This window comes from Lotus japonicus, chromosome 3 (genome assembly GCF_012489685.1).
Source record: "Lotus japonicus ecotype B-129 chromosome 3, LjGifu_v1.2".
NCBI lineage: Eukaryota > Viridiplantae > Streptophyta > Magnoliopsida > Fabales > Fabaceae > Lotus > Lotus japonicus.
Genome location: NC_080043.1, coordinates 37909096 through 37921304, shown reverse-complemented (window position 1 = coordinate 37921304; position 12209 = coordinate 37909096). Strand labels below are relative to the sequence as shown.

Genomic DNA, 12209 nt, shown 5'->3' with positions numbered 1-12209 from the left:
TTAATAAGTGAATCGACGAAAACTCTTTACGAAAATTGGTTAATTAGTTACTGTGTAACACTCGAGAAATCGGAGCGTTACAGGAGATGCTCAAACTAACCTTGTTTGGTTGGGAAAGAGATAGAAGAGAGGTGATTAAATCATGTGGGCCCTACCACTTTTTTTGGTCACCCCAATTTGCGAAGAGATAAGAAGAGAAACGCTCTCCTTGAATTTCTCTACCCTTTCTGCCCCTGCTTTGCCCGCGACGTTCTTTTCCTTTTTTCCCAATTCCCGCGAGTTTCTTCCTAGTTTTCCCACAAGCGTTTTGATCCCACTCCTGCGCGACGTACGAAGCACCGGCACCGACGTAAGCTTCAGCGGCTGAGCATTCGCCGACGACCCACCAGCAAAGAGCGCTTGATCTCTGTCAACGGTGGATCTTCCCATCACTATCTTCGACCCATCTTACGGCAACCCACTCATCTTTCGACGACCCAAAGCGTTCTGCAAGCGTACAACGACCCACTGCTACCGATCACACTTTATTTCATCACCAATCTCAGGTAACCTTGATTTCAAGTCCATACACTGTTTTTGTGTCTCTAATCCATCTATAATCTATTTCCTTATTCTGAGTAATTGTTCTCCAGATCTGTTTTGAGTAATAATTTACAAATTGATTATATGCTTTCTTGTGTTGTCTGGAATTGATTCGTTTGCTTTCTTTTTCCATTTTAGTGCTATTAATTTTATACCAATGTTGGAATAGGGATAGTTAACTTTGTAATGGGGAAAACTTGGGTTTTTATTTTGTAATCATGCTCTTTAAAAACATTAATTTGGTGATGGTGATTCTCTGCAATTTCACAATTTAGACTAAAATTTATCAGTACACAAATTTAGTTTTTGTATTATGAAGGGCTTTTTCCCCAATATTATGTTACTGTGAGAGGACAATTCAAGTAACATTAGATCTTAAAGTATGCTTATATCCATCTTGACTTTAGCGCATGATAACTTTGCCATTGAGGTGTATTGCTAATACTTATGTGTGACTGTCATATCAAGGGGTCACAAATCCCCCTTTAGATTTTTTTGGTAATTGCAGAATAAAGTTTTCACTTGTTAAAAAAGAAAAAGAAGGAGGGGTAAGTTTAGGTGTATTTAATCCTTTATCAGTTCTTGTGTGAATATGATCATATAACCAAGAACACTCAATAAAATCATGATTATGTTGTTGTTTAATAGTGAAGAACTAACTTCATGTCTTGCATAAGTTCTTTTTTAGTTTATCCTATGGATAGAGCTATGAATTGTGATAACAATGAAGATGCCAATATTGATGATCACACTGAACTGTTATATCAAGTTGAGAGGGACGAAGATGACCTTATTGATCTTGGAATGCCAATTCAAATGCAAATTTTAAATAGTGCTCGACAAGAGTTGGAAAAGAGGCAATATATTGGTGCTGTTGTCTTGCTCTGTTATGTGGTACATGCATTGAATTTGATTCAAATGTTGACCACTTCTTTTCATCGGCGAGTTCATGATGTGGATCCTCAAATAGAGCGTAGGCGTCGTGAGTTAATGTGTTACCTAACACAAACAGAGAAGTGTCGTGACGTGATACGTATGGGCCCTGAAGCATTCCTTCGATTGTGCCAGAAAATAAGAGGCACAGGTTTAGTAAAGGATAACATACGATCCACCCTAGAAGAGCAAGTGGCGAAATTCTTGCACATAATAGGACATAATGTTAAAGATTGAACTGTTTCGTTCTTCTTCCACCGATCCGGAGAGACAGTTAGCCGTCATTTTCATAATGTGTTACATTCCATAATCTCATTACAAGAAGAATTTTTTATCCAACCATCAGGTGCAGATGTCCCGACACAAATACTCCACAACGACAGATTCTATCCATTTTTAAAGGTACGAGTGTGGTTTTTTTTACTTGTGATTATCTTACCAATTTTAGTCCATCATTTTATAGATCTAACATAGTATTTATGACCAAAGGATTGCATTGGAGCTATAGATGGGACACATGTTCGGGTTAAGGTTCCAAGGTCAGAAGCCCCTCGCTTTCGTGGAAGAAAGGACTACCCTACACAAAATGTCTTCGCTGCATGTAACTTTGACATGAAATTCACATACATTCTAGCTGGATGGGAAGGAACAGCTTCAGACTCTAGAATTTTAAAGGATGCCTTGAGTAGGGAAGACCCTTTAATAATTCCAGAAGGTTAGTGGGAGACCGATTTAATAATTTGTAAAATACATTCAAATTTCAATTCTTTTACTCGATATGATATGTTGTAATTTATCTCAACCTTTTTGTAGGAAAATTTTATCTTGGGGATGCGGGATTTATGCTTAAACCTGGGATACTTACACCATATAGAGGTGTTCGTTATCATTTGAAGGAGTATTCAACTCGAGGCCCCCAAAATCCTAGAGAGTTGTTCAACCTACGCCACTCTTCACTCAGAAATGTTATAGAAAGAACTTTTGGTGTATTAAAAAAAAGATTTCCCATCATATCCAGCGGAACAGAACCACATTATTCGTTTAAAGTAATAAGGAACATAGTAGTTGCTTGCTGTATACTACACAATTTTTTAATGGGTGTGGACATTGATGAAGCCTTAATGGCTGAAGTTGACCGTGAATTGCTTCAACGTGACATAGATAAATCTCATACTCAACGTGATGAGGAGTATAGACAAGGCCAACTTCTAAGGGATAATATTGCAAATGAAATGTGGAATGTTTATCAAGTTTAGTGTTGTTGTCTAATGTTTCCTAAGTCTTCATCTTGTAATTTGTACTTGGATTATGTGCATGTAATGTTTGTTGTTATTCATGTTTTCCATTTGTTATTAGTGTTGGGTCATTCTTTCTATTTGTTATTCATTGATCTGCTAAGTATGAAATTGATTTGAGTAATGTCAAAGACTATTCTTCTCAGGTGTATTTGTCATTGATTCCTAAAACAGTGATCAACATTTTCTAGCATTCTATATATTTACTACAATTGTATTTATAGGTTGAAAGATGACAAAGGGTAAGGGTCAAACTGGGGAACCTACTCAAGTCCGTGCTGCTGCTGTCTTGAGGTGGACTGAAGACATGGACAACATATTATTGAATGCATTTTCTGAGGAGGTTACCAAGGGAAATAGGCAAGATGGTTCATGGACAACAGAAGGCTATGCTAATGTACTTGAGGCATTAAGGGTTGCTGTTTCACCAACCATGACAAAGCAACATATTAAAAATAGAATGAAAACCATGAAGGAAAACTTTGTTGAGGCCTATGATCTATTCAGAGGTCTTAGTGGCTTTGCATGGAGTCCAGCGACTAGGAGGTTTGAGGCTGAGGATCATGTATGGGAGGAATTAATTAAGGTGAGTTGCATTATTCATGGCATGTAATGGTAGTCATTGTGGTATTTATTTACACAGTACAATATTAACTAATGTTGTCATTTAATTTGTGAAAGGAAAAACCCCATGCGGCTAAATGGAAAAAAACGCAAGTCAAGCACTATGATACAATGAAGGAGCTTTTTGGAGCTGATTGAGCAACGGGAAAAAGAGCCTTAAGTGCTGGCCAAATATTGCGTGAAATGGATAAGGAAACCGTCGACTTAAATGATGTTGGTGATGATACTTCTATACCGGAACCAAATGTTGGTGTCTTTGAAGAGGGGCAATTCTCCCCTCCTAATGTTGACTCTTTTAGCCCAGCCCAAGCACCGTCTCATCAATCTACAGGTACATCTGGTTCAAGAGGAACAAAGCGTAAGACATCAATGGTTGATTCCTTTGATTCTCAAGTGGAGAAAATGACTAGTGCTCTTGGATTGGTGGCTGATGCATTGAACAGTGGTAATTGTATTTCTAATAAGCTACATGATGTGGCTGAAAGACAAGTGGGAGTCGTAGAACGTCAAGTTGGAGCAATTGAAGAGCGCAATGAAATTTACAAAGACCAGTTGATCGTCTTTAAACATAGTAAACCACGTATATATACTGAATCGGATGTGTGGAATATGTTGACTGAACTGAATGTAACTGACCCACTTCGCATGCAGTGCTATGAATTTCTTTGCACTAATGATCAAAATAAGCGCTTGCTTTTTGGTGTACCAAGTCAGATGCCACTACAGACTCTATTTCAAATGATGAATGAGGGTGGGTTCCGTTGATAAGTTATGTTCAGTTGTAGCCTTTTGTTGCTAATTTACATTATGTACTTTTTTGGGATGTATGTACTGAAGACATCATTTGGCAGCTTTAGCTATTTATGTAATTTGTAATCTATTATGTAAAGAAGTAGGAAGCTAGGGAAGGTTGCTTGATGTGAAAGGATCATTTTGTTTTGTTATGGTGAATGTCATATGTTTTGTAAGCCTTTTGAACGTCAGGTTGCTTGATGTTATGGATCATTATGTATGGATTATAGTAAATGTAATGTAACTACTTCTATTACTTTTTCTCCCTATTTCTTAATCTATATTAGCAAATTTCTTTTTCATTTTATTCATATTTATCACACTTCATGTCTCTAGTATGATTTCACTTTCACCTACAGTTGAAGGTCAAGGCATTAAAAGTACTCTTATGTTTATAGCAAATTTGTCCTATACAAGTTGTCTATGATAATTGTGCATTCAAAAGGTACCAGGTGTGAATAATTGTGGTTCTCTCTACAGACTTGCTGATTTTGCAGGAAAACTCCATCTGATAATGCTTATGGGTGTACACTTTCAGAACTGTAATGAAGTCTATTGTCTCATATTCTTCCATCTTCAAAGATTAATAAAAAGTGGTATAACTATTGGAAGAGAGCTCACCTAATTGGATACACAAAATACTAAAGACACAGTATTAGATAATTAATAGACATTAGATAATAGATTAACAACTACTGAATGGATGAAATAATTAATAAAAGTAGTCATGTTGCATTATAATCCATACATGATATCCAAAAGGCTTACAACACATTTGTCCTAAAACAGATTGCATGTCTTTCACTATAGATTGCAAATTACATAATAACCAAGAGGCATCAGATGATGTCCTTATTACAAACACTTAAAAAAGTACATATCCATAATGACAACAAAGAATTTTGGCTGAACATGAATTGCTAAAGGAGTTCACCATCACTCAGCCTAGTTGACCTAGCCCTCAAGGCCCTCATTCTAATTATGATATGTTGCTTCATCATGGTTGGTGAAATAGCAATCTGTAATGCTTGGAGAACGTTAGCATAGGCTTCTATTGTCCATGAACCTTGACACCTATGTCCCTTGGCGGCTTCCTCGCTAAAGGCGTTCAATAACATTCGGTCCATGTCATCCGTCCACCTCAAGACTTCGTTACGGACTTGACTAGGTTCCACAGTTTGACTCTTACCCTTTGTCATTTTTGCAACAACTGTAGAAATAAAAAATAAATACAAATGAGAAACACATACAACTTGATTTAGCATTTGTGTATGTGTATGTAGGCAAATTTGATATTGTTTGTCCCTGCTATAACAACACTAATATAGATAAAGATTCAATCTCAGACAACACAATAAAGCAAAAAAATAATCTGTAATTTATGCAAATGCTGATTTCTTCAAGTTGAAAATAAAATGCTATTTCTAATTAACCAATTTCTCCATATGAGTCTGTTCTCTAGTGAATGTGTGTTTTCACTGTGTTCGTGTGATGACAGTGGGAGTTGGAATGGTTCCAAAGGACCAAGTGAGTACTGAGCAAGTGGAGAGCTATATGGCCCAAGAAAGAGGTAAGAGGAGGGAGCTTCTACACAAGTTCATTCAATTATGCTCTGCATCCAAGGTACTAATTATAGTATTATAAGATAACTACTTCAAAATCTATTTTGCAATTTCACCCAAAATCAAGAGATGAAGTGACAAAAGTATCAAACAGGTTAAGGTGGACACCATTCTGATTGAGAGTGACTTGATTGCAAAAGGCTATCATTGATCTCATTCCCATTCTTCAAATAAGAAAACTCGTGATTGGAGCCAACAAATCCCAATTAAGGTAAACTAAAATCCCTTACTACTTCTACTAGTGCATCTAAGTAGAATTTTAGTTTGGGCCTATATCAATTTTGTCATATTTGAACCGCAAAAATAATAATGCTTGAGCAGAAAACTAAGGTCTAAGAATGGGAACATCATGGCTGACCAGATACTTCAGAATGCACCAGGAAGTTGCAAGGTGAGAATTATATGGGAAGGGGAGGAAGTAAATCAACAAACAGCAAATGATACTTCAATGTCCCACAAAGAAGAAGACCAGCAAAATGATTGATTTTCATCACTTTCATGTATTTGCTTTTGACTTTGGAGCCTAATTTGTCAGAACAATGAGTGTGAAATGTGAACTGCAGCACAAGGGATAGCTACCTCATTGAATATTAGTTTTAGATTTTGGCTATGAAAGATCAATAGTGTGATGAAAATGAAGTGCTTGAAATTAACCAGAAGAAGCTTTTCATACAACATCATCAGTTTATGATTTGCTTGGGCTGCCAATAATTTTAGTTTAAGGTAGTCCTCATCTGTTATCTATTATTGTAAGACACTAACTACCCAAAACAGAGAATAAATATCGATCTTTCAGATCTTCAGTAGATGGAAATAAAGGAATTAGAGACACACAAATAGTGCATCGAGTTGGAATCAATATTACCCGAGTTTGATGACAGAAAAAAGTGCGATCGGTGGCAGTGGGTCGTCGGACGGCTGCGGAACGCACTGTGGGCAGGGTCGTCAAAAGATGGATTGAAGATGGTGATGGGAAGAACTCACGGGAATCTGGGAGATCAAGGAAGAACTAGCTGGCAAACAAGGGTTGAATGGAAAAAAGTTTGGGCAAAACTGTCTTTTACCAATTAAAGTAACTCTCTCTCTCTTTACTCTCTATTCCACCAAACGAAAGGAGAGAGAACTCACACTACTCTCTCTTCTTTATTTCTCCTATACCAAACAACCTACCAAATCTACTCTATTTCTCACCTATTTCTCTCTACTCATCTTCTCTCTTCTCTACTCTCTCTTCTCTATTTCTCTCTTTCCTACCAAACAAAGTGTTAGGGGGAGACCTAAGTAATAGTCCATGGGTAGAGATAGGTAAGAAAAGGTAGTTGAACTGGGGCAGTTTGTGTGAGACCTTTTTGTACAATTTCTCTATAATAGTGGATTATCTCTCTTGGGTGAAAACCCTCCAGACGTAGGTGATCTTGCACCGAACTGGGTTAACAACTTCATGTGTTCTTTATTGTCTTTCAGTTGTTATATTGTTGTAGTATTTGCTGTGTTGTTCTTAGTGTTGTACAAGATGTCTTAGACATCTGGTAGAACATTCCAGTTACACTTGCCAGAATTTCAATTGGCATCAGAGCAGGCACCCCCTATTCTACTTTTGGGTGAGATCTAGGGAGATAATTCTGGTAATATGGATAATAACAAGGAAGGAGGATCGGTTCATAGGCCACCAATTTTGGATGACACTAACTATGATTATTGGAAAGCTTGTATGGTAGCATTTTTTAAGTCTATTGATAGCAAGACATGGAAATCCATTGTCAAAGGGTGGAAGCATCCTGTGAAAATGGACAAAGAGGGAGCGTCAATCACTGATTTGAGGCCTGAAGAAGAATGGACCAAAGAGGAAGATGATGAAGCCTTAGCAAACTCAAAAGCACTGAATGCCATCTTCAATGGAGTAGACAAGAACATGTTCAGATTAATCAATACCTGCACTGTGGCTAAGGATGCCTGGGAAATCCTCAGAGTTGCCCATGAAGGTACCACAACAGTAAGAGTGTCAAGACTTCAACTTCTCACCACTCAGTTTGAGAATCTGAAGATGAAGGAAGATGAAACTGTGTCAGAACTTCACATGAGGGTGCGAGACATGGAAAATGCATCATTTGCACTTGGAGAACAAATGTCTGAAGAAAAGCTTGTCAGAAAGATTCTCAGATCCTTGCCCAAGAAATTCGATATGAAGGTGACAGCAATTGAGGAAGCTCAGGATATTTGCAGCATAAAAGTGAATGAACTGATTGGTTCATTACAGACCTTTGAGATGTCCGTGAATGAAAGGTCAGACAAGAAGAGCAAAAGTATAGGCTTTGTCTTCAACACTGAAGATGATGATGCAAGTGAGAAAGAGTCTGATGAAAATCTGTCTGAAGCAATAGCTATGCTGGGGAGAAAATTCAACAAAGTGATGAGGAGGTTTGAAAGAAGACCCAGATCAAATGTGTCAGACAAGCGGTTCGACATTGGTAAACATTCTGGTTTTGCACGCAGAAACAAGGAAGAAGACAAGCCCAACAAAAGCAAAGGTATCTAGTGTCATGAATGCGAAGGTTATGGGCATATCAAGGCAGAATGTGCAACTTATCTAAAGAAACTGGGAAAAGGAATGGTGGCAACTTGGTCGGATGATAATACAGAAGAAGAAGAGGAACCTCAAGTCATGGGTCTTACTGTGAAGTGCAACTCTGGATCAGAATCAAGTGATGGTGAAATATCTGAGGAGGAACTTGCAGAAACTTACAAACTTCTATTCAATAACTGGAAAGCTGCTTGTGAAAAGGGAATGAAGTTGGAAGGAGTTATCAAGAATCTGGAAATTGAGAAGCAGAATTTGCTAGTTTTGAATGGCAGCCTTCAAGAAGAAGTCACTGTACTGAAGTCAAAAATTGAAGGTATGATAAAATCTGTTCGCATGTTAAATAAAGGAACTGATGTGTTTGACTTAATTTTAGAAACAGGAAAGGTTGCAAGGGACATGACAGGATTAGGGTATACTGAAGATCCTACAGCTGAAGAAATTAAGAAGATCAGTAACAAGTTCATTCCTGTAGAGAAGAAAACCGAGTTCAAGATGTCAAGCCGAGTGTCCCAACATGTTGCTCAACAAGGGTACAGGCAGATTCCCTATTCATATCCTCCTACTCAGATAATGAGAAACACAACCTGGAAATGTCACCATTGTGGTAAGCATGGACATATAAGACCTTACTGCTACAGGCTGTATGGAACACCTCAACAATGGAGAACTACTCAGATGCACATCACTGCTAATTCAAAGAAAAGAGAGTGGAAACCCAAGAATGTTGTAAGAGCTCTTGTTGCTTACACCTCCCGGAGAGTTTCCTCTAAGGAGGATTGGTATTTTAATAGTGGATGTTCCAGACACATGACTAGTGTGAAGATGTACCTTGATAACATCAAACCTGAGAGCTTCCTCTAAGGAAGAATCAAGGGATTAGGGAAGATTTTCAGCAGTGGATCTCCCAATCTGAGTAATGTTCTGCTGGTAGAAGGCTTGCTAACCTAATTAGCATAAGTCAACTATGTGATTTGGAACTGAATGTCTCATTCAACAAAGCTGGCTGCACTGTGACTAATGAGAATGAGGAAGTTGTCATGACTGGAGTGAGATCCAAAGACAACTGCTACATGTGGTCTCCACACAACAAGGCTATGTCTTCAGTATGCTTAGTACCAAAAGAAGATGAAGCAAAACTGTGGCATCAAAAATTAGGACATCTGAATCCCACAAGCATGAAGAAGGTTATATCTAAAGAAGCCATCAGAGGTATTCCCAGATTGAAGATAGAAGAAGACAAAGTTTGTGGAGAATGTCAAATTGGAAAGCAGACTAAAATACCTCACAAGAAACTGACTCAGATTGGTACATCAAGATCTCTGGAACTGCTACACATGGATTTGATGGGACCAATGCACAAAGAAAGCTTTGGTGGTAAAAGGTATGTGTTTGTTTGTGTTGATGACTTTTCAAGATTCACTTGGGTGAGCTTCCTTGCAGAAAAGTCAGAAACGTTTGAAGTTTTCAGAGAACTAAGTCAGCAACTCCAAAGAGAGAAGGGATATGGAATTATAAAGATCAGAAGTGACCATGGAAAGGAATTTGAGAATGGAAGATTTTCAGAATATTGTGGAAATGAAGGAATTAAGCATGAATTTCAGCTCCTATTACTCCACAACAGAATGGTGTGGTTGAAAGAAAGAACAGAACACTGCAAGAATCTGCTAGAGTAATGCTTCATGCTAAGAAAGTTCCCTATCACTTCTGGGCTGAAGCCATAAACACTGCTTGCTATATTCACAACAGGGTAACTATACGGTCAGGAACTGACTCTACTCTATATGAGCTATGGAAAGGGAAGAAACCTACTGTTAAATACTTTCATGTCTTTGGAAGTAGGTGTTACATTCTAACTGATAGAGAACAGAGGAGGAAACTTGATCCCAAGAGTGATGAAGGAGTGTTTCTAGGTTACTCAACAAACAGCAAGGCCTACAGGGTGTTTAACTCTCGCACAAAAACTATGATGGCATCCATAAATATGGTTGTGGATGACAGAGTAAGTAGTCTGAATGAAGTCAATGCAGATGGAGATGACAATGTGCCTCAAATAGTTGATGAGAGACCAAATGATTGTGACATCAAGTCGGACATAGAACCTGAAGAAGAAAAAGAACAGGAGTCATCTAAGGAGATTGTCCCCTCAATCGGAATTCATAAGATACATCCCAAAGAAAATATTATTAGAAATCTGAATGAAGGAGTTATCACTAGATCTAGAGACAATATAGCAAATGTCTGTTTTATCTCCAAGATTGAGCCAAAGAATATCAAGGAAGCCTTAACTGATGAGTACTGGATCAATGCCATGCAGGAAGAATTGAGTCAATTTAAACGAAATGAAGTATGGGATCTCGTACCCAGACCAGAAGGGGTAAACATAATTGGTACCAAATGGATCTTCAGGAACAAGTCAGATGAAAATTGTACTGTGACAAGAAACAAGGCCAGATTGGTTGCTCAAGGATATACTCAGATTGAAGGAATTGATTTTGATGAAACATTTGCTCCTATTGCTCGATTGGAATCTATCAGATTACTGTTAGGACTAGCATGCATTTTGAAATTCAAGCTGTTACCAATGGATGTGAAGAGTGCTTTCTTAAATGGATACTTGAATGAGGAAGTCTATGTTGAACAACCTAAGGGATTTGTTGATCCAACCTGTCCAGAACATGTTTACAAGTTGAGAAAGGCTCTGTATGGATTAAAGCAAGTACGTAGGGCTTGGTATGAAAGGTTAACAGAGTTTCTGATAAGTAAAGGGTACAACAAGGGAGGAATAGATAAACTCTATTTGTGAAAAGTGATGGTGGAAAAGTCATGATAGCTCAGATATATGTAGATGACATTGTGTTTGGCGGGATGTCAGACCACATGGTGGACCATTTTGTCAGACATATGAAATCTGAGTTCGAGATGAGTCTCGTTGGTGAATTAAACTACTTCCTGGGGTTGCAAGTAAAACAGATGGAAGACTCAATGTTCATCTCTCAGAGCAAGTATGCCAAGGAACTAGTTAAGAAATTTGGTCTTGAAGGCTCAACTCATAAGAGAACTCCTGCAGCTACTCATATCAAAGTAACTAAAGATGAAAGTGGAACTGATGTTGATCAAAGCCTGTACAAAAGCATGATTGGAAGTCTCCTTTACCTCACTGCTAGCAAACCAGATATTGCCTTCTCTGTTGGTGTTTGTGCCAGATATCAAGCTGCACCTAAGGAAAGTCATCTGATTCAAGTCAAGAGGATTATAAAGTACATTAATGGAACTGCTGACTATGGAATTTTTTATGCTCACAACTCTAATTTAAATTTGATAGGCTACTGTGATGCAGATTGGGCAGGAAATGCACATGACAGAAAGAGTACTTCAGAAGGATGCTTCTTTCCTGGTAATAATCTCATATCCTGGTTCAGCAAAAAACAGAATTGTGTCTCACTATCTACTGCTGAAGCTGAATATATAGATGCTGGAACTGGGTGTACTCAACTACTATGGATGAAGCAGATGCTGAAGGAATATAATGTCGAGCAAGATGTCATGACATTATACTGTGACAACCTGAGTGCCATCAATATTTCAAAAAATCGAATTCAACATAGCAGGACTAAACACATTGACATTCGTCACCACTTTATTAGAGATTTGGTTGAAGGAAAAATTATCACTCTTGAGCATGTGGAAACAAACTTGCAGTTAGCAGATATCTTAACAAAAGCGTTGGATGCGGCTAAGTTTGAGGAGTTGAGAGGAAAATTGGGGATTTGTGTAATAACT

At 38.0% G+C, this 12209-nt stretch overlaps 1 protein-coding gene and 1 long non-coding RNA gene across 7 annotated transcripts; one reads left to right on the top strand and one right to left on the bottom strand.

The window, feature by feature from the left end:
* The first annotated feature begins 202 nt into the window (after positions 1-202).
* LOC130742373 (uncharacterized protein At2g29880-like) lies at positions 203-4489 on the top strand. Of its 6 annotated transcripts, none has more exons than XR_009021136.1 (5): positions 203-545; positions 1271-1917; positions 2005-2230; positions 2329-3396; positions 3492-4489. XR_009021136.1 is itself a non-coding variant. In XM_057594474.1 (3 exons), exons 2-3 carry the CDS (start codon positions 3043-3045, stop codon positions 3570-3572), a joined length of 435 nt encoding a protein of 144 aa, XP_057450457.1. In that variant the 5' UTR covers positions 210-545; positions 3035-3042; the 3' UTR covers positions 3573-4489. The 6 variants fall into 6 exon arrangements, 2 of the variants coding, with proteins under 2 accessions (XP_057450457.1, XP_057450456.1); XR_009021137.1 differs by having other exon boundaries at positions 1260-1917; XR_009021138.1 differs by having other exon boundaries at positions 204-545; positions 1862-1917.
* Positions 4490-4938: 449 nt separating this feature from the next.
* LOC130742372 (uncharacterized) lies at positions 4939-7033 on the bottom strand. Its single transcript, XR_009021134.1, has 2 exons — positions 6714-7033; positions 4939-5436 (listed from the first exon to the last, which is right to left on the bottom strand). It is a non-coding gene; the product is annotated as an uncharacterized LOC130742372 (long non-coding RNA).
* Positions 7034-12209: the final 5176 nt, after the last annotated feature.

What these genes read in the sequence shown, in the direction of transcription:
- LOC130742373 (XM_057594473.1), top strand. Translation starts at nt 3,618, where the DNA reads ATGGATAAGGAAACCGTCGACTTAAATGATGTTGGTGATGATACTTCT.